Source organism: Triticum aestivum, chromosome 1A, assembly GCF_018294505.1.
Source record: "Triticum aestivum cultivar Chinese Spring chromosome 1A, IWGSC CS RefSeq v2.1, whole genome shotgun sequence".
In the NCBI taxonomy this organism is placed as follows: Eukaryota; Viridiplantae; Streptophyta; class Magnoliopsida; order Poales; family Poaceae; genus Triticum; species Triticum aestivum.
In genome coordinates this window covers 557,506,953-557,530,171 of record NC_057794.1, presented here as the reverse complement: position 1 = coordinate 557,530,171, position 23,219 = coordinate 557,506,953, and the positions used below count along the sequence as shown (strand labels likewise).

At 46.5% G+C, this 23,219-nt stretch overlaps 3 protein-coding genes across 3 annotated transcripts; 1 reads left to right on the top strand and 2 right to left on the bottom strand.

Moving 5' to 3' along the window:
* Positions 1–1,344: 1,344 nt before the first annotated feature.
* LOC123181050 (probable purine permease 4) lies at positions 1,345–2,970 on the bottom strand. The gene has a single exon (XM_044593271.1). The coding sequence runs from the start codon at positions 2,809–2,811 to the stop codon at positions 1,597–1,599; it is 1,215 nt and encodes a 404-aa protein (XP_044449206.1). The 5' UTR covers positions 2,812–2,970; the 3' UTR covers positions 1,345–1,596.
* A 9,570-nt stretch (positions 2,971–12,540) lies between these two features.
* On the top strand, positions 12,541–13,999 carry LOC123181043 (probable purine permease 4). The gene has a single exon (XM_044593260.1). The coding sequence runs from the start codon at positions 12,655–12,657 to the stop codon at positions 13,783–13,785; it is 1,131 nt and encodes a 376-aa protein (XP_044449195.1). The 5' UTR covers positions 12,541–12,654; the 3' UTR covers positions 13,786–13,999.
* Positions 14,000–21,416: 7,417 nt separating this feature from the next.
* LOC123067458 (uncharacterized) lies at positions 21,417–22,985 on the bottom strand. Its single transcript, XM_044490246.1, has one exon. The coding sequence runs from the start codon at positions 22,695–22,697 to the stop codon at positions 21,939–21,941; it is 759 nt and encodes a 252-aa protein (XP_044346181.1). The 5' UTR covers positions 22,698–22,985; the 3' UTR covers positions 21,417–21,938.
* Positions 22,986–23,219: the final 234 nt, after the last annotated feature.

Below are 23,219 nucleotides of genomic sequence, written 5' to 3'. Positions count from 1 at the left end.
AAGACCAGAGTGTAAGTATCCTTCTAAACTCGAGCTCAAATGCTCCTACCATGAACAGTAAAATAGAAAACAAATTCAAAAAATTCTGAATCTTTTTTGTGGCAAACTTTAAGAAATGTTTGAAGTGCATGCAAAGTTTCACCACGAAATCACACTGGGGCAAGTCGTGGCAATAAAAACAAATTCAGACCTCCAAAATACATTTGAAAGTAACATTTTCATAGTATCGATTTTGGTTTTTTTACCAACACATTGCACCGATGTGATTTTGTGCTGAATTTTTTCATGCACCCAAAACATTCTTTAAAGTTTGCCAAAAAATCAGATTTTTTTTGATTTTTTCAAACTTACTGTCATTTGAGCTCGAGCTTAAAAACTCCACATCCGGACCAGAGGGATTATGTAGACATGTTTAGTGTATTTTTATATTTTTTAATATAAATTTGGTCAAACTTTGTAAAGTTTGACTTGATACAAATCTTATACGCGGAATAAAAAAGACCAGAGTGTAAGTATCCTTCTAAACTCGAGCTCAAATGCTCCTACCATATGAACAGTAAAATAGAAAACAAATTCAAAAAAATTCTGAATCTTTTTTGTGGCAAACTTTAAGAAATGTTTGAAGTGCATGCAAAGTTTCACCACGAAATCACACTGGGGCAAGTCGTGTCAATAAAAACAAATTCAGACCTCCAAAATACATTTGAAAGTAACATTTTCATAGTATCGATTTTGGTTTTTTTTACCAACACATTGCACCGATGTGATTTTGTGCTGAATTTTTTCATGCACCCCAAACATTCTTTAAAGTTTGCCAAAAAATCAGATTTTCTTTTATTTTTTCAAACTTACTGTCATTTGAGCTCGAGCTTAAAAACTCCACATCCGGATCAGAGGGATTATGTAGACATGTTTAGTGTATTTGTTCACCCATTTCAGTCCGTATGTCATCCGCATTGAAAATATCCAAAACGTCTCATATTTGTGAACGGATTGAGTACCTAGGAACCATCATATTTCCTCCCATGTCAAGTAAAAAAATAAAGATATGCATGTACTGCTGGTGTCTAAATAGAAGTGATGGTCCATACCAATAACCGATACCTCATGTACACACAGTATAAGGATAAGGAGCCATGACATGACAACAAGGGGGGAAAGGCCACACAGTTTCAGAGCAGGCCAGTTAGCTAGCTCGCTAACTAGGTAAACTGTTGCCAATTGATGCATTGCAGGAACAACGCAGGAAAAATTTACCATATCGATCTCAATAGAAGATATATATGGATGGTATGTCCCTGTTGATGGTACTACATTAATGTGCAAGTTTTTCACACACCCATGCAAGTGCAACATGCATCCATTCTGTGATAAATCCTGAAGAGAACATCACAAGCTAGCCAAGATACATGGCAGCGCACCAAACAAGCATTGGTCATGATCACCACGCCATTCTTGTCCCTTTGTAAGCAGTAAATATAATTCATTGACTAATCGAAGTAACATGAGTAGATGACACGTCTACAGTAAGAAATTTTCAGTTTCCATTGCATTTGTTGTAACGTACCCCCTGTGGCCGGCGCTGTCCCGTTTGCTTCAGACGGTTTCGCTTCCCGGCTCGCGGCTGCCGGCGGTGAGGCTCTTGTGCTCGCCGTCGTCATGGGCGCCCGGGAGGATGGTGTCGTCGTCCTGATCATCAGCGTCTTTCTTCTTGTTCTTGGTGTACTCGCCGTAGAGGTACGAGGAGAGGCCCCAGACGCAGAGCGCGGTGGCCACGGCCTTCTCGGCGCCGAAAGGATCGCCGAACACGACGACGCCGCCAATGACATTGGCCGTGAGCACCGCGGCCATGCACACGCCGCTGTGGAGCGACGACGTTAGGTAGATCACGCCGGCGGTGCCCATGAAGCACGCCTGCCACGTCACCACCAGCGTCGCAACCACCACCCAGTACACGGCGTGGGACCCCTTCCAGTGGGCCACATCGTTACTGAAACCGCCGGTCGCCGCGAGTCCGATCGCCGCCACGACGGACGCCATGGCCTGCATCACGGCCTGCACCTCCACCGCCAGGATGAACCCGCCGGAGACCGCCTCCCGGTACAGCAGCTCCATGACGGGGAGGTACGCGGAGAAGAGCCCCGCGGCGCCGAGCGTGACGACGAAACCGATGATGTATCCCTTCCTGTCCGGACTCTCGCCCGAGTCGCCGGACCGGAGCGCGAGGAGCACGGAGCAGAGCGTCATGAGCACAACGGCGTTGAGGTTGACGAAGGTGAGAGGGTGGCGGACGATGGCGACGGCGAGGACGAGCGTGAAGGCGAGCTGAGTGGACAGCAGCAGCGACGAGGTGGACACCGGCAGGAGCGACGAGCTGTAGGCGAAGAGCAGGTTGTTGACGCCCATGAGCGCGCCGATGAACAGGCACACGGCCAGGAAGCGCCGCGAGAACCAAAGAAACGGCCGAGGCGCGGAAACGGGCCGGCCGGCGAGGAACGCGGCGACCACGAGCGTCGGGAACCCCGCGGACTGCACAAGCGTGACCACCCACTTGTTCTGCCCGCCGTGCTCGAAGTAGAACCTGGAGAGCAGGCTGGAGACGACGGACCCGATCAGAAGCGCCGCGTAGTTGGCCATCAGGAGCACCGTCGACCTGCTCCTGCGGCGCGGGGCCGCCGTGGCTGCGCCCGCCGGCCCGGAGGAGATCGCCATTGCCGCGCGCGTCGCCGTCGTGGTCAAGGAGGAGTAGGAGGGATCGATGGATGGATGGCGAACTGGCGATGGGCGACGGGGATTGTACATAGGCGGCATGTATATATCGGGTTGGGGAAATTTTCTTGTTGGGGAAGATCAGAGATCACAAAAGGCCATGCAGGAATTGCGTAGAGTAAGGAGGATTTATAGAAGGTTTTTTACACTGCTGCGCCTTCCGTTTCTTGCTTTTCCGGGCGGCCGGATGTGAAAAAGCTAGGCGTCAGTTACAATACGTTACTAGTCTATTGTTTGGTCAGTATATATACTCGTGTATATTTGGGATCACATCAAAGCTGGAAATTAATGATCAGCAGAAAATTAGTACTCCTAAGATGAGGCATGAGAGGAAGCATTGCATGGAAGTAAGTGCAAAATTTGCATGAATATATGGATGTATTCATGCATTCATTGCTCAAATCCAAATATAGTACTAAGGAAGTAGTAGGAGCCAATTAATCGAGAATGTCCAGTAATGTAGTAGTAGTAGTAGTATATATATATATATATATATATATATATATATATATATATATATATATATATATATATATATATATATCCGAATTAAATTGATGGATTGGTTGTTGGGTGATGAACATATCGCAGAAGATCCCTGAATTAGTTGCTGAACAATTTGTGTGAAACTGCACATGTGTTTCTTCATTCCCACACCGGTTTGGTTGAGATGCATAGGGGTCGTTGAGATGCTGCTGGGGTTGTAAGCGGAAAACAACCGGATGCAATCGTATTGGAATTTGCCTTTCTCTGTTTGCTTATGTCCAGGATTGTCCCGTATCCATTTTGGGAGTGGGCCGGATTACTACATAGCACCAACAACGTACGGGAACTATTGACGGCTCGCCTAGCGTTCACATGCCGTGTTCTTGGGTCATGCATGTGTGTATGCAAAGCAAGCATGCATGCATCTTAAACCCAAGATCGGTTCACACCGTTCTTCCTTCTCTCAGAGATAGAGGACTGATCATATCTCATCTCAGTGGCTCAATCATGTGCATGATCCGCCATTGGCACACAAAATTGCAACCAAACCCAAAAATACTGATCTAGATGAGAATTCGCCAAGTCCTGTCTAAGTGACGTGACATTAGCGTGAAACAAGTAGTCATATCCCTCCACTAGAAGAAAACTTGTTGCGCCCACATCTTCAAAAAAAGGATCACACCCCCGTGGCGCTTCCATTAGGCGGCTCAGGCGGGCACTAGTCGCCACTGCGATGACATATCCTCCTCCCTCCCGCATGTCTCGCCGTCACTAGAGAAGCCGTTGGCGAAGCCCACACTGACTCCAAGGAAAGTGGCGGTGGAATTTTTCACCTACATCACACGTCCTTCCATCCCCCACCCCCATCGGGGTCCGTCATAGTAGCTGCTACTTCGGTCCTTCAGCACTCCCTTCCAATGCAGCAGGGCGGCCAAGCCCCCGCTGCTTGTCATGCTGGTCGGGGATCTCGTGCTGCTATGCGGTGGCATTGACGTCGGATCCGGCCTGATCAGGGCCCTGCTGGATGGGGCATAGGCAGTGACTGCTAGTAAGGGTCGGGCTGGTTGCTCCCTTTCTCACTGTTAGTCGCATCCAATAGCATCAGTAAACGTCTCAGTCTGGTGTTTGAGTTGGAAGGATTTCTCTACTATGGTAACACCTGTCAACAGATCGTTCGGGCGAGGTTCTATGAAGCAGCCAGGAGGCTTCACTGTGGGTGTGGGTGTGGGTTTTGGTGGCTCTCACTCTCGCTAGTTTTCCTTCGACGGTCTATGGCATTGTGTGGACGATGACTTGATTCAGAGGGTATGGTGGTCCATTGGCAATGGTGAGATTTCTAGAACACATGTAGTTGTTGGGATCTTCCAAAAATGGTGGGCAATGGTGAGATTTCTAGAACACATGTAGTTGTTGGGATCTTCCAAAAATGGTGGCGACAACTCATGATTGACTCCAATTCAGTGTTGCTCTTTGAGTACCCAGTCTTGAACTATTGGGTGTAAATCCTAAGTCTGGCCCGGGTAGGTTATACTTGGCAATGACGATGTTTTTGCGTCATGACCTTGCTAAAGGCATTGCTCGGATATGCTCGGACTCGTTGTTCAGGGTGAAGAATCCGACCTTTGGTGGTTCGATTCGGTGATAGTGGCAGTTCAGCATCGTTCCCTTCATGAAGGGGTTGTTCTTGAAGAACCTTGAAGTCCTTGTGGTGTCAATACATGGTTAATGCGGACATGGTCAAAGATGTAGCTTGTCAATCATTGTTTTGATCACTTTGATTTTTTTCCCATGTTGAGGCATAGTTTTTAGTCTTGTATGACTTTGCTATTTTTTAGTGTGTTCAACTGCATGCATGCATTTGTGTTGGTTGTGTGCATCCTAACTATGCAGAAGCCAGATGTGTGCTCACTGTGTTTGTATCCACTTGATACTTCATTGTGAGTCAACATAATTCATCCTTTGCCGAAAAAAGCATGAAAAAAGAAAATGAAAAATGAAAAAACCCGCAGGAACCTCCACGAAAGATCCAGATGGAATATGAGTTTCATGAGACTTTGGTACTTCTCAAATTTGTTAGAACATCGATGTGGTCTTCTACGTTACTACTACTGTTAGAGCCAAATCCCTCTGCATTTCAAAATACATGTTACATTCGTTCGGTGCGAAAAGCTTGAAACCAAATAGATCAATATATCCGGTGAACTGATTGTTGGTTTACGGTGTAGATCATCCGTATCGATCAGGACTACTTAGTGCCGAAAAATTGTGAAACTGTGTATGAATATATGGCCGATGGACCGGATCCATTCTAGGGCGTTAAAAATGATTTGTTTCAGATTAGGAACGTTGAGATCATGTGGGCGCTGTTTTTCAAGGAAATGGAAAGAATGCAGTGGGATTGGAATCCTCCTTTCCCGATTTGTTGCCTATCCAATTATTGTCTCGTATCAATTTTTGGAGTGGGTTACGTACCAAGGGGAATTATTGGCAGCTCCACGGCCTAACATCCACATGCTGTGTTCTACGGCCCTGTGCAGTGCAAAGCATGTGTTTAATCCCTAGACCTGAAAACTACAAGGTCTTTCTCAAAGAGGTGCTTACCTAAAGAAAGAAAACTCAAACCAACCTCAGCTAAATTTTTGCACATGTACATTGTCACATGCTGTATCATAATCAAGGGCATGCATCCATGGCCTAGTGTATATCTCCTGACCTGATCTTAAGGTGGGTCGTCAAACCAAAGATAAAATTAACTACCGCAACAGACTCTTGTTCTAATTCACTATAAGTGACGATATGCCATGGCGCAACATGTTTTGCAGCGAGTAAAATAATGTCGGGTGGCCAGTGGTGGAGTGGAATCATGGGGGGGGGGGGGCAAAGATAATTTCTTTTGAATGATTTTTGGTGGATAAATAGGCCTAATACTAAGGTATATACAAAAAAATTCATATGAGCTGGAGGGCCATGGCCCAGGTTGGCCCCCACCAAGCTCCGCCACTGCGGGTGGCTATATGTCACGTGCTTGCATAATATATTGTTTGTGATATATGTGAGCTCCTTTGCTCGGTTTTTCTCTTATACAGAACTGCTAAAGCCCTATGAATTTTGTGATGGTTCAGTTTTTTTTATGATAGTGTTACGTTACTTTATGAAGTTTCATAAAATTTTGTATATAATATTTTTCAGTTTCGTGTCTCTTTTAATGTATTTTTCTAAACTGCACTTCTTTTTTGATTTTACACATTATACTTTGGACCCCGATAACCACCTGACATCGGTAGGAGAGGCACTAGAATCAAACGATTCGTTCGAGCAGGATGGGGGGACGAGCGAACGTTTTTCGTTCGCTACAATCCCTCGCTAGCCTCTTTATTGGGCCTCAAGCGGCCCACACAAAATTGCCAAAACTTTTCGTGAAAACACACAGTGAACATTCCTTAAATTATCAATAGTTAGTACGGGAAAAATGAAAAAATCACAAAACTTGCCATGTTAAAACCTGCAGGACAAACATATTCATGGTAAAAAAAAATCACATATACGTTGAAAAAACTTAGGGTGATATTTTGCCATCGTATAGATGATAAAATTGCCATGAAGAATGAATGGTACAATCATTTTCAGAAAAACAAAATGTAAAAAAGGAAAAAAAAATCAGAAAATTTGCCATGATATGTAAGAAAAAGAAAAAAATCCACATGGCTGAATTAAAACTTTATCATGGATAAAAAACAAGTAAATCATGATATATATTTTTCTATCTAACACGCATGGAAAAAATGAAGCCATGTGATCAAAATTGCCATGGTCTACATTTGTTTACCATGCTCTATTCAACAAATGTTGTCAAAGTTGAATTTAAAAAAAACTCAATAAATTATGATGGTGTGTGCAATAAATGTTTCTATGGTTGTGTAGACATGAAGGGGTAAAGAAATAAATTTGCTATTGTTGAAGTAATAAATTTTCCCATTGTCTAAACAGAAACAAGTTGTCATGTTTAAAGTAATAAATTTGCCATGGTCCAAAATAAAATTTTGTTGTGGTGTCAAATACAGAACTAGTGATGGTCCAAACAGAGAAAAATTACCATGGTTGAAAAATGAAATATACCATGGTGCAAACAATAAAGTTGCCATGGTTTAAAAATTAAATAGTTGCCACGTAATGAATTATGAATCTTCCATGGTTCAGAAAATAAAAATGCCATGGTCAGGAAGATGCTTTTGCCATGGTTTAAAAAGTAAATTTGCCACAGCCAAAAAATAAATATTGACACGGTCTAACTTACAAAATTGCCATGTCCAAACAATAACGTTGGTATGGTTGAAGGAAAAAAAACAAAAATTAACAATAAGTTTGCCATGGTTAAAAACTAATTTGCCATCTTTCAAAGAATACATCACTACTACACTCGACCACTAGTAAGACCCCTAAATCGCACACAGCAGGGAAAATTGTGTGTTAAAGTAGCATCAAGAGGCGCTTCAAAAAAAGAACCGTTTGCAGAAAAAAATAATTGTGTGTGATCGTAGGTCCATCATACATGACCAAAAAAAAGTAACTATATGTGACAAAGTTCATACAGTTCTTCGCAACGAAGCATAAGCGATGACCTAATCTATTGCACAAGGGCTCTTCTGAATGATCGTGGGCTAAGACTGGCAAACGGGCCGAGTTTTGGAATTGTGTGTGATGACAACTACACATCTCATACAACTTCAATAGTTAATCTGTGTCCAATAGAGTTCACACAATTATTACAAAGCAATTGTGTGTGATGCTTCAAGTTTCACAAACAACAATTTTCAGTAGAACGTCTGTAAAGATTGCGACAACTCATGTGTTTTATAGCCCAAATTGCATACAGTTAACTCTTTTGAAACGTGATTGACATCAGTATAAATATATTCTCAGAAGCTAGTTTGACTAAAAAAATGAGGCATTCAGTAGAAAATAAAATAAATATAAATTAACTAAATCCAATAATCTCTCTTGAGGGCCCTTTCTCTTGCTACGGATTCTCTGGTGCGCACCGGCTTCCCAACGCGCAGGGAGTTGGCCTCCTCCTCTGCCTCGCACTCCGCGACGTGCTTTGTGGCGGCTTCTCGGCAGATGTAGGCATCCGACATGGCCAGTGCACACGGCGCATACAGTAACTCCTTATTGGTGGCCTGCTCGACACGATCCTCCCACCTCTATGACGTGAGGAGGTGGCTCCCGCCTTTGGCCCTCTTGGCAAGGAAGTAACCGTCTTCGTCGATCTCCTTCACGCGTGGGTGCATCTCCCGCCAAAGCTCCAGCTCATTCACCTTCCAGGCAGCCTTAGCCACCTCTTCCTCCCCGCGCTTATTCTCGTCTGCCTTCACGACCGTCAATTACATGGCTTTTTCATCTGGAGGCAAGGTCTTCCAGAGAACAAGGTCGTACTAACTCCAAAACTACTCCTCGGTGGGTGGATCAGGCGCGACCAAGTCCGGTGGTGCGCAGGGGTCCTCCTCGTCACTGCTTGGTGCCTCATCGTTGTTGCAGAGCGGCGCCTTAAGCTTCTTGTGGACGCATGGGCTCACCGACGGCGTCTTTGCACAGATTGAGATCGAGAGGGCCAGGGAGACATAATGCATAGATGAGAATACTGGTGGAACGAGAGGCGCAATACTTATAGGATCTGGATGACCGCCAGGGGGAGGAAGCGATTGCCTTGGGAGAGAAGACGTGGTGGTCGGCCGAATTCAATGGCTTTGCTTACATTTGCAAACGATTTCCAATAGGAAGTCGTGTGTGAATGCTTATCACCAACTGTTACTACCCTAGAACCGCGTGTGATTTATAACCCGGGCATGCTCAAACCTTCCCGCCTTGGGACGCGAAGCAAGCTTGCCAATCATTTGGGACCCATTTGTCTTATATTTTTATCTCAAAAATTGTTAAACTTTCATTTTCTTTGAAAAATGAATGTAATACATATACTCTGATACAAACCATCAAAACTATGGGGCGGGAAAGCTATGTGAAATTTCTGTCCATTCCTTGGACGTGTCACCCACATTTCAAATAGACATCAGGTGTAAGAATCCAATTATGGTAGTAGTGCCTGCACATAACTTCACCTTCTCCAGTTTATACTTAAACACTAGCGTAGAAGATATTAAGGCAATCGGAGAAAGATGAAGAAACAAAGACAATGAAAAGAACATACTTTCTCATTATGCTTTGAGATATATGTATTGAAATCATCTTCCATTGAGATCTTCTATTAGATGTTTAAAACATGATGCACTTAGTTCAAAGAATGTCGGAGTTCTTATGTGATGATGAAAAAAATATGCACCTCAACACTAGATGTTACATGATATGTCACTCCAACAAAAGCCCAAGTCAAGATGGAAATGTGAAGTGTAAACCAGTTATCTAATTCTTTGATAACTGTTACAATCACACGTGTGACAGTCAAGCGTTCTTATATTTTAAGAGGTATATGATAGTTAGATTAGATGCAAGGTTGTGTGACATATGTTTGAAGGTGCAACTAAATTGACTATTCGTCTATTATTCAACATGCATATTCAGTTATCATGAGCCTATATACCACATCATGTAATAAATTCGGCACCTCTATCATCTTGCTTAATTATGTCTTCTAATACAAACTTGATTCATAGATGGTAAGCAAAAAAGATCATAATAGGAGCTATCCATGCATATTATTTCAATATTAAGAGAGCTCTAGACTGTAGAAAATAAGGAAACGTGTAAACAAGTTGGAGTGAACTCTTTGTCGCAATTAGAAGAACAAGCAACTAGTAACAAACGTAATCCTATTTTTTCCTTGGTTCCCTGATAAATGTAAACTCCGAATCCTTTCAAGACCATCAATCTTTTGTCAAGAAGGGAGCAGCAACAGCCCCAATGAACCAAACACCCAATTGATTATCAGCTCTCCTCCAACCCCTAGGGAGCTTATTGAATTAAGGGATATTTCAACTAATAGGCATCTAAGTGTGGAAAGGTGGAGATGTATTGTGTGTGTTTCGTGGAGCACATGAAACTATCGATCACTCACTCTTTATGTGTCATGTTGCGAGATATAGCTTGTGGCGCACACATTTTTTCAAGGATGATTCTGAAAGTTTAGGGATTGCTGGAATGCCGATGGCCACAACGTGTGTTCTGTTTTCTGCAAGCGTGTTTCCTTCTTTCAAGTTTCAGTTCTTTACTTTCCTTCTGGTAAGAATCTTTAATAGTTCCCCGCAAAATAAAAAGAATCTTCAATAGAAATGGTGGGAGGAGCCTTGCTAAAAAATGTGTATGTATACCCCCAATGGAGTAGATGCCTTGATTAGTTCCACAAAAAGATATACTACAAGTAACGTGCTGGCCGAAACCCAAGCCGGTACCTCTGCTACTATCAGCCTATACTTTTTTTGTGGGAGCCTGTATACTCGGTTGATTGATCGCCATTGTCACTTGTATAGCTACATACTCCCTCCGTTCGCGAATAAGTGTACTTCTAGGTTTTGTCTTAAGTCAAGGTTTGAAAATTTTGATCAACTTTATACTAGAAAATAGAGGGAGTATATATATACAGCCTAAGTCAAGGTTTTGTCCTAAGTCAAGGACGGAATGTACAGCTAGCTAGACACATGCTATGTCTACATGATTATGGGTAGGTACATCGTACATGCCATATATGAGTTGCTCTACTTGCCATGACAAGTGTGGGCTGACCCACCACTTCCCTCGACAAGTGTCGACCGGGTACGAACCCACATGTATGTACGTACACACAACTGGTGATGATGCACGCTCCCTAGGCATGCGGTTCCCCACTTAAGACGACGCGTACAAAGCTGGTGATGTCAACACAGTCAAGTGAAGTACACGTAGTAGTAAGTGCATCCATTCATCCATCCGATGATCCGGCTCGACGTAAGCGCACCGCCCTCCTTATCCTCGGCATGTCTCCCTCCCGTCTCCTTCCCAACGAACGCAGCAAGATCAAACAAATATGGTGTTTATCAGCACAACCGTTGCCTGTCCTACTTTGGAAGCTGTGGCGTATTCCCTTGCAAGCAATGGGTGGCTGGCTGGCATATCGTTACCCTGCCCGCTGCTTCTAACGTGCACATCTTCTTCTTCATCCTACAGTTTCCAAATCTGTGTGTGTTTCCTTTTTTTTTGCAATAACTTGTAAACAAAATTAGACAATTGTTGTCAAGAACATGACAATGCTCATCCCTTGATTCCAGTAGCCCCATGGTCTTTAGTTCTTACGTTTCTTGCCACTTCTTACACACAAGCATAGGCTGCATAGTTCCAAATCAACCTTTATTGATGCAAGAATGTAGCGTCTATCTACATCCGCAAATACAAACGTAAATCACGTGACATATAGACAATAGTAATGAACAAGTCTCTTTAGTTGAACACTTCATTTTCTTCCCTTTCCTTTTGTTTGGTTGCACTTTTGTGTGCCAACACACACACACACACACACACACACACACATGCATGCATGATTGAGCCGAGGTATGATAAGTACCATTAGAGTCATCATGAAATGCATGTATGATATTACATTTTTTTACTTGGTATTTTGGTCAAACATATGAAAGTTTGAGTTCTAGAACAAGAACATACATTAGATTTTGAAACGGAGGGGTATATATTTTGAAACATATGTTGGGTTCTGGTTTAATAGTCCCTAATATATTTGGGTCAAAGTTTGACCATATATTTGACTAGCAAAATATTAATGCATGTCATAAAATATTATATTGTTGGTTTAATAGTCCCTAACATATTTGAACATACTACCTTTGTCCTGGTTTACTAGTCCCTAAAGATTTTGGGTCAAAGTAACCATATATTTGACTAGCAAAATAGTAATGCATGCCATAAAAAAATATATTGTTGGATCTGTATCTGAATATAATTTTCAATTGCATTATTTTTTCTACATATGACATATATTTTATTAGATAAAAATAATGGTCAAAATATGATCCAGAATACAATGAGGACTAGTAAATCAGAAGCGGAGGTATCCACATTCAGAGATATGCTTGGATTCATAATGAATGTACGAATACATCCGTATCTACTCGGCATGTAATCGAGCGCATTGCCGCATTTACTATTTGCATGCAATCCTTAGTCATGGCTTAGCAAGGAAACTTTGTATTTCTGCTAATTATTAATTTTCCAGCTTTGCTGTGATCAAATACACTAGCTGGCCTTTTTTCACATCCAGCCATTCGGAAAACCTTCCATAAATCCTCCTTTACTCTACGCAATCTCTAGCTAGCTGGCCTTTTCTCTCCTTGCCAATATAAACGTGCCCTCGTCGCCAATTCACCATTACAATCCATCGTTCCCTACTACTCATCGACCACGATGGCGCGTGCGGCAATGGCTATCTCCTCCGGCGCGGCGGGCCCGGCCTCGGTGGCGCCGCGCCGCCGCAGGTCGACGGTGCTCCTGATGGCCAACTACGCGGCGCTGCTGGTCGGGTCGGTGGCGTCGAGCCTGCTGTCCCGGTTCTACTTCGACCACGGCGGCAAGAACAAGTGGGTGGTCACGCTGGTGCAGTCTGCGGGGTTCCCGACCCTGGTGGTCGCCGTGTTCCTCGCCGGCCGCCCCCGCCCCGCCTCCGCGCCGCGGCCATTCATGTGGTTCTCGCGCCGGTTCCTGGCCGTGTGCCTGGTCATCGGCGCGCTCATGGGCGTCAGCAACCTGCTCTTCGCCTACAGCACATCGCTCCTGCCGGTGTCCACTTCGTCGCTGCTGCTGTCCATGCAGCTCGCCTTCACGCTCGTCCTCGCCGTCGTCATCGTCCGCCACCCACTCACCTTCAACAACCTCAACGCGGTCGTCCTCATGACGCTCTGCTCCGTGCTCCTCGCGCTCCGGTCAGGGGACGCCGGCGAGAGCCCGAACCGGAGGGGGTACATCATCGGCTACATCGTCACGCTTTGCGCGGCGGGGCTCTTCTCGGCGTACCTCCCCGTCATGGAGCTTGTGTACCGGGAGGCGGTCTCCGGCGGGTTCATCCTCGCGGTGGAGGTGCAGGCGGTGATGCAGGCTATGGCTTCCGTGGAGGCAGCGGTGGGGCTGGCGGTTTCGCGCGGCTTCAGCGACGACGTGGCCCACTGGAAGGGGTCGCACGCCGTGTACTGGGTCGTGGTGGCGACGCTGGTGGTGACGTGGCAGGCGTGCTTCATGGGCACCGCCGGCGTGATCTACCTGACGTCGTCGCTGCACAGCGGCGTGTGCATGGCGGCGGTGCTCACGGCCAACGTGATCGGCGGCGTCGTGGTGTTTGGCGACCCGTTCGGCCCCGAGAAGGCCGTCGCCACCGCGCTCTGCGTCTGGGGCCTCTCCTCGTACCTCTACGGCGAGTACACCAAGAGCAAGAAGAAAGCCGCCGATGGTCAGGACGATGGCACTACCCTCCCCAGCGCCGGCGACGACGGCGAGAGCGTGCACAAGAGCCTCACGGCCGCCGCCTCCGGCGAGACCGTTTGAACCAAACGAGGCAGTGCCGGCCACAGGGGGTACGCACGAACCATGTGAACGATAGCAATGGATGCTGAAAATGTCTTGGTGTGTAGTACCCCGAGAAAGCAAAGTGGCAGCATAGATGATGCATTAGGTGTAGACGTGTCGTGTTGCATCTATTAGGCAATGTATTATATTTACAGCTCACAAAATGACAAGGATGGATGCTTGTTTGGTGGCACTGCCTTGTGAGTTTCTCTTCACGGTTATTCGCAAAAAAAGAAAAAAGTTCTCTTCAGAGTTTAGCAGAGCATGGATGCATGCATATGTTGCACGGGCGTGCCAAAAACTTGCACGTTAATGTAGTACCATCAAGGCATCAGCAGGGACTTGTGTTTTTGGTCAAGTATTTTATTTGTATTATTGGCTTTTCGTGGTAATTTGACCTCGATGAGATCCTGACATCGTGTTGTTGCAGAGTGTGGGCGTATGCATTTGATATTATCTTGGTATTAACAGTTCGCCCACATCTGTATTCAAATGCATATTTATTTCTATGTTGGTAGGAAGGTTGCTCGCTAACACATGGGTCCGCAACGGCCCAAGCCCGCATTGTTACTGCTAGTGATATCGAGTAGCAAAGGAACACACTAGTACTATCTGAAGCGGCAGACGCTCAAGTCCATTTGTTTCCAACGCTACCTTTTTTTTAGAAAAGGAGAATGACTCCGGCCTCTGCATCTGGGCGATGCATACAACCACTTTATTAATTATTCTCACAAGATCTTATAAAGTCATACAACAGTAAGACTAAAGCCGCTGTCTAAGCAACAAACTGTCGGTACATCTATCCAATTGATGAAGGGGCGCAGATAGTCTGGATCTAATACCAAACAGACATCGTAGCCAAGCCTAACATCTAAGACCTGAGACACCAACCTAGCCACTTGATGGGTCTGGGACACACACTGGTCCGGCGTGCTCTTAGAGGCCGCCGCCACCAACTGCCACCGCTCCATCTTTAGAACTGTACTGATGCATCAACCTTACTCGGTCCAGCTATCGTCGACGTCACCATGGCGCCCAACGGCACCTCCTCCCTCGCGCAAACAGTTGTACACGCCGCGGTTGCCACTGATACACCTCAGCGCCATGCTGCTACGTACCACCAGCCGACACAGCTTGAAGCCCTTGGAGGATCTGTCGTGCGTAGCACCCGTCGGTCAGGCATGACTTGACATCTCCACCGAAGCTCCGTGCAAGACGAAGCCGCTCCACTTCCTGCCTCTGACTTCCAGCGCTGCTCCACAAAACGACGCTCCCAAGAGAGAAACGACACCGCAATGCCGCCATCGTCCGGTCTGGAACACCAGATCCTAGGGTTTCCCCCAGAGCAATACGAGTTGGTCGACGAAAGTCACATGACGATGCCTTCATCAAGGTAACGACGTGGAACGCCGCCATCGCCCTCCGTCGGCTTGGTTTTCACCGGCAACTACGTCTCCCCGACTCGCAGCTGGTTCCATATGACGGATCCCGAGATCCGAACACCCAGCCTCAGGCCGACCACCTCTGACGGAAGAGATGACCACCACCGCCGGCTGCACCAGTCATAACAGATCTGATCGAAGGTGCCGCCGACGAGACCACCAGGCCCTCCACGCCGCCGTCGCCGATCTGAAGACAGCATGCACGCCACCGCAGCCAAGCCGGCCGCCGCCAACCGCAGCCGCCGCCGCCGCCCGAAGGGCCATCCGCAGCGCCCGCAGCCCTGGCCTCCGCCGCGCGAAGCCGTCGCCGTCCGAGGACAGGCCGGCCTCCCGCCGCCTACCGCCATCCACCGTGCCACAGATCCCAGATCGGTCGCGCCACCACACGCCTTGGGGTCGGCCCCACACCGGAGATGCGCAAGACAGGAGATCCCCCGCCACCGCCGTCGGCCCCCGGGATTAGCCCGATGGCGTCTTCCGACGGCGGCGGAGGGAGGGGAGGAGGGAGTTTGCGGCGGCGGCGGCTAGGTTTCTGGCCGCCCGAGTCGCCCTGGGGGAGGACGGCCACCAATGCTACTTGTTAGATATCCAGTTATCAAAACTGACATATGACCTTCATAGATAGGACATATTCTCGAAAAAGCTCTTTCAGGAGGCCTCTTGTTTTAGTCACGAAATAAAGGAGGCCTCTTGTTTTAGTCGCGAAATAAAGGAGGCCTCTTGATTTGTTTTTGGCATATCACCCTTTCTTTGTGGGGATTTATAATTGTTAGCCCTTAGGAATGTGATGGTACTAACTTGGTTGCCTAGTTTTTACTTATGCACAATGTATATTTGAATATTTAGATAACAAAATTCTAAATGTTTTTTTTTATTTCAGTGCTTTTCAAAATTATTCACTATGGATTACCTCGCAAATCACTTGTATGGTCATGACGGAAGGGAGGTATTCAATATTCCGAAAACACCCATTGTATAATGTTTAAATCTTCCACAATAGGCTGAATACAGAGAGCGGTCATCCATTGGCGTTGGACTGAATTTGTGCGGACCTTCAACGTCCAGGAAGAAATAATATAGGTCTTTGTCTTCTACAACCTACCGAATCAGCTTCATATTTTTGTTCACCGTTTGTGATGCTACTTTTTGAAGGTTTTAGACGTCCAGTGTGAAGTGCTATTGTGGTGCTTGTTTAATTTAGTCCTTGTATAGTTTTGTACTAATTCATATGGTTCTACTGTGATGTCACTTATGCAATGGTGGTTGAACATATTTTGGATATGAAATATGTTCTGGTGTCTATGTCGAAATTCAAATTCTGACGAATTTACTTGCAGGGATAAATTATGAGAAAACAAACCTGCTATATTGATGATCAGTTACCTTGTACATTGTTCAGGGCAACAAACTGTGTGCAATGAACACCTACACCACACACGATTATACCATAGGCAGATTCTGTGTGATGGCAAACCAACACACACGTTCCATCTTAAGAAACCATTTGCGATGGGTACCAACAACGCACGCGTTTTCTCGTTAGCAACTGTGTACAAGTAGAACAACAAACTTACACGTTTTTGTTGTTACTAATTGTGTGGGATGGATGCACCATCTCCCACGCTCCATTGTACCCAATTATATACTCCCTCCTTGTACTAAAATTGTACTAAGTCAGTGACACTTAATTTGAAATGGTGAGAGTATGTGCTATGGAAATCACGAATGCACACGTTTCATTATTACTAATCGTGTGAGATGGATGCACGTTTCAATGTATCAAATTGTGTGTGATGGCACCCTCCTTCACACATGCTTCTTTCCACCCATCTTACATGTTTTCCCGCAATCTTGTGCAATGCGCACTGAGGTGCGGTGATGGTTTGACAATCCGTGTGTCGGTGTGTGTGGGATGACGGATCAGCACTAGTCAATGAACACTTTTTATTATTCTCAAAAAGTGGGGGGGGGGGGGGGGGGGGACCCGACATGTTTATCATGAAAATGTTATCAGGAGACAAAGCTCATCACTCCGAAAGAAATACAAGAACAGTGATGTCCAGCACGTATGTCAGCCTCAATGACAGCAGCGCACGTATGTCAGCCCTGCTAGCCGCGTCGTGTGCCACTTGATCGATCAGTTTCTATTTTTAGCCGCCTACCTAGTGCATAGTAGCTTCGTTGACAAACTTTGCTTACATATACTTACTGTGTAATCCGTCACCGATCCTCACGTCGCTGTTGCATCATATGGCGCTCATGCATTTTTCTGTAGATAAACACAGTACAGTCTGATCCATGGATCGATGCCAGCCCAATGTGTGCAACTGTGCATGCATATAGAAACTGCATGCTTGTTTTGCACGCGCATAATCCGGAGAAACAGCATCAAATTCAAGGTCGCTTCCTACTGAGTGGTTCCAACTTAATGTGAACAAGTAAAAGTTCTGTGATGGGTGAAATGTATCTGGAGTTGATATATCAATATCCACTGCTAGTTTAGGTATTAATCCCTCTGTTCACAAATATAAGATGTTTTGCGTATTTTAATATGAATTATATATGGATAGAAATGAGTGAACAAACACACTAAAACGTGTATATATACATTCAGTTTAGAAAAAGTTAGAACATCTTATATTTGTGAACGGAGAGTGTAGTACCGTATGGTTGTTGTGTTTCTGTCTTGAGTTTGATCGAGCTGATATATCAACCTGACACGGTCAATGGACTGTGAGCTAATGCGACGACAGGACCAAGAAGAGTCCTTGTCGAGTGGTTTTGGGTTGCGAGGTGGAGCCATCCAATGACATAATAGTTGTGACACTAGTGGAGTCGAGAAAAGAAACCTCGGAGCCATACAATATTGTTGTCATAAGAGCGGCAACAGTTGACAACCAGAGTTGGGTGTTCATCCAAGGACGAGAAAACAAAACAAAATTTTAATAGAAGAGAACACAACGTGATTATCATGTAAAGAAGAAATCATGAGAAATTAAAAGCGTGAACCAATGTATTAAGAAGATCCGACAATTAAAAGGATCAACCGTGATTTGAATAAGAAAAGCAGACGCTTAACTGGTCAAATCCTTATTTGTCCACACACACACGCACCCATATGACCCACACAACAAGAAGACCTACAACCATACACCAACCATACATGTACATGCATGTCGTGAGCATCCAAAGGATAGTCCTAGACACACGCATTGAAGTCCTCAATGGATATACACATGACATCCACGATAGCCAGGCTATAGCCCTGCCGTGCAGGGGTCACATCGGTCGTCTACCCCATGCATGCCGATCTAATCCGGTTTCAAGCAAGCCACGTACTTGGAACACCAAGTGTCGACCACCGACCCCTTGCCCCGGGGCCGTTTCCTCCTAGGTGCCAGGACAAGTGTCGGGCGGCCGGCCGGCCGGGCACACTCCCCGGCCGCCTTGGCAGCTCCCCAACGTAACAAAACTGCTGATGTCAACGTAGCGCCAAGTGTAGTACGTACGTGGCGGTAGGTGCTTCTCTTCCTTCCGTCCATGCATACCTGCATTTCTGGCTCTATCTTTTCTCAGGGTACGCACTTCCTGCTTATCCTCGGCATGTCTCCCTCCCTCCCGTCCTGTCCCCTTCCCAACACACTCAGGGTGAAACAAATGCGCATGATGTCAGTCCGTCTTCCTTGTCATCTCAAGTATGTATGTATACATATACTCCCTTCGATCATTTTTAGTCTGCATATAAATTTTGTTTGAAGTCAAACCATCTCTACTTTGACCAAAATTATTGAAAAAAGTATGAACATTTACAATACCAAATCAATATTGTTAGATTTATTATGAAATGTAGTTTCATGGAATATATATTCGGTATGATAGATGTTGATACTTTTTAATATATATTTGGTCAAACTTTGCAAAGTTTGACTTGACCCAAATCTAATACGCAGAGTAAAAAAGACCGGAAAGTATGTATGTATGTATGTATGTATGTATGTATGTATGGACTCCATTTCCTAATTTATATGCACACATAGTGTATATGTGTATATCTACTCCCTCCGTTTTTAAATAGGATTTTTAATAAAAATTACATACATATATATATAGACATATTTTAAAATATAGATTCATTCATTTTTGCTTTATATATGGTTTATATTAAAATCTCTAAAAAAACTTGTATGAGTATTTAAGACGGAGGGAGTACCCTACCCACCGGCCGGCCGGCCGGGAGCCTAGGACTGTGCATGGTCCGGACTCACGTAGAATCACATGCTGCGTGGTGGCCCGTCCGGCCGGCCGGGTGCCCGGGCTCCTCCAGACCGTGCGACGGGACAACCAACCGTCCGGATCACCATGGCTTCCAAATCTTCGTACACGCGCAGCACTTACACCGACGTCGACGTGTGCGTGCGTGCGCGCGCCCAAGGCCCAGGCTCCCATGGAGGCGATGCTACGTGGAGGCGCTTGCATCCTCCACAGTATGCACGAGTTTGCCCGTCTTTCTTTCTAGCCATTTGATTAGCTGCATCTATAATACATAAATAATTCATCCCTACTAACCTACTTCCTCCGTTCCGAATTATTTGTCTTAGATTTGTCTAGATACAGAGGTATCTAACACTAAAATGAGTCTAGATACATCCGTATCTAGACAAATCCAAAACAAGTAATTCGGAATGGAGGGAGTATTTCTTTTGACATGCTGCCTATTCACATCACTAATCAACATGCAGCCATCTACCTCAATACACCTCAGCAGTCAGCCACGTCATCAATTCCAGCCGCGTCCGGCGCTTTAGCTCTCGCTATTGACTGATTTCTTCTGGCTGGGCTGTACGAAGCCACTTCTCAAGGAAGTTCTGCTGGGCTGTAAGACGTTGGCAGCCCATGGAAGGATATTGAATAGTCCGTGTTGTATCTTTTTCCCCGAAGCGTCGTCGTCTCCACACTATTCCCCTTCTCTTCGTCTCCTCCAATTCCACTCAGATACAGCAAATCAATAGCCATTGATAGTTTTGTTCCGTCCCGTCCCTTCATCTTATTCTATGATTGAACATATAGTGGATCGGTTGCCTGGATGCTTCACTTCATCTCCACTGAACTTGCCTTCACGTCATCAAAACTAACAGTTTCCCTTCACATCCCCGCCTCGCTATACCGATCCAGGATTTCTGCTACGGCGCGGCGGCTTCTTTGATCTACTTCAAACCTTTCACCACCATGCCAACACCTGCATCATCTACATCTATTCGCCGCATGCATACAGACCACCTGAGATAGGAATAGTTGATCGGTCGTCATGCTCGCTTGAAGGTACTACGATGGGACCCATGGCGGAGGAGATCCCGCTAATGCCGTCGACGGGACCTCGATGGCCGCGACCACTGTATCTCCATCCAACGACGCGTCAACTACACCGACCCCTTCCTCCTCGACGTCTACGCCCATGCCGCCCGGTATGCATGGATAGCCTGTTCCCCTTTCACTTTCACTTATGTTCCCCTTTCACTTTCACTTCTTTAAAAATCCAAATCTGTCACCAATGCGAGACGCCGCCTCCGCGCTCTCCAGCCCATGCCAAATCGGTCGTCGCCACAAACACACGCCTCCACCGAGGGGAATCAGTGCCCAGCGGACTGATATCTTTGCCGATGTCCTCTTCCTTTCTTAAACGCAATGTAGCTTCTTGACAGGACAGGTCGGCAGCGCCAGTTATCGAACTGCAGTCCTTGGGCGGAGAGGAAGGGGTCTCCACCCATGCCAGATGTCGTCCGCCGCTCGGGAACACCATGGGGGAAGGGCGCTGTCCGGCTCCATTGACCATGCCTTAGGAGGCGCACTGTTGGGGATCAGGAGGAACACCTTCAGTCCAGGCTCTTCCTCGCTTCTTTATTTGACTCTCTCTTTTTTCAATGCCTGAATGTGTGTTTGTTTATGTGTAGAGATTCAAGTAGTAAGATGATATACAAATATTTGGGGTGAGGCATGGATCAGATTGTCAATTATGTGAACCAGAGATAAGAGAATACACATGTGAGTGGCGAGGACATCGATTGATCAAAAATTCAGAATGCTTTTATTATGAGATTCAGACAAGAGAAGTTAATCATTGTTGTTATCTTGGTCTTATACTTCATTCAGAAAGAACGTAACAACAGGGTGTTCGAGGGTTTGTTACCTTTTTTTTATTAGAACGAAGGCTCAAGAAGAGCCCGGCTTTGAATTAACAAAGCCAACAACCGGCCAGGAGATACAAACACCCGCAATTACAACGAAGCATAGCAAACAAGCAAAAAAAGGAAAACAAAAAAAAGACGGCAGATACAAGGTGATGCCCGAAACAACCTACTAGCCCCAACACGAACAAGCAAACAGGAAATAAACAGTACAGACTAGCTTGATATTGCCGAAGCCCTTCAATGCGCGAGTGGAGCACCATAACCCTGACAGAGAGCAAACTTCAGGGGGAGTTACAGCCCAGCAAAGATGGACATGCCCTCATCTACTTCGATAGGTGAACGCCGTTCTCGTATTGACCCTCTCCACTTCCGAAGGGGACCCCTGCCCCTCGCCCTGGATCGAAGGGCGCCGTACCGTTGGCAAGTGGCAATGCTCCCCTGAGCAAGGATTGGTACAAGCTTCCAGGTCACCATGGGAGATTCTCAGCACGACCCACCTGCTGCGCTAAGAACACCAAACGAAGAGTCTCTTCAAGACACAGTAATCCACACCCAAGGAAGAGAAGCTGCTGTTGAGCGAGGTTGAAGAAGAACTTGCAAGCAGGGGAGCCAAGGCAGCCAATGCAGATAGCAGGACAGCACCCGCTGGAATCAGCACCAAGTTCAAGCCTTCCATGCCCTGTTGCTGCCAACGGGGAAAGAACCCTATCTTCACCCTGTCCATGCCATGGCACTGAGAGCCAGCGAACAAACAGCCACAAGACAGGCAACGAACAACCAAATAGCAGAGCATTGCCCCAACAAGAAGACCATGGCGCCAACTCCTCCTGCAAAGCCGCCACACACTTGACACCACACCCATCGCCCCTGCACACCCCCAACTCACCCAAGGCGGCACCTTCAAGAAGATGACGACGCATGAAACGCCGCTGCCGCCCAGCCTGAAGAGACTAGAGTTTTCACCCGGGCATGAGAGTGGGAGGGAAGGGGGTAAACGCACCTCGACGGCGCCTCCAAGGAGGAAGACGACACCAGGAGGTGTCGCCGTCGTCGTGGCCGGGAATCCAGCCAGGGATTTCTCCCGGTCCGCTACCACCCCTCCAGCAGCCCCGTCGACAGTGGATCCGGCGACCAGCGGCCGCCAGGGGCCAGGTCTGATGGGGGGAGAGGATGAGAAGAAGAGGAGAGTGCAACCTGCGCCCAACGCCCGCCGCCACGCCGTCCACACGGCCGAGGAGGAGGGAGAGCACCACCAATCGAGCATTGGTTGCCGCCAAACCAACACCGCCGCACCATCCGAGGCCGCCGCCTCGTGAGCCGAAGCCCTCCTAGCAGAGCCGGAGCGGCCAGATCCTCGCCGCCACCATCATTGGTAGGCGCGCGGGCTTCGCCGGAGACCTCCTCTGGCAGCGGCGAGGGGGGAGGAGCAGGGGAGGGGAACGCGGCGGTTAGGGTTCGCCGCCTCCCGAGTCGCCCCGAGAGGAGCGACGCGGGGGCAGGGATGGGGGTAGGGTTTGTTACCTTGAGTGGTCGTTTGGATGAGTCTGTTATCTGAAGGTATGCTACCTTTAGTTAACCATCGTTGGCCGTTACACTGTTCCACACTAATTATTGCTGCCTGGGAGGTATGTACTTTGTAGGGTTCTGATTATTTGTATTTTGGTATTCCATAACTGAATAAATTGCAATTCAATTGAAAAAAACTACTGTATTTTGCCTCATAATACCTTGCTTCATCTCATGCTGGTTTAAGTGTTGAACATACTGCTTTCCTTAATGGCGGGCT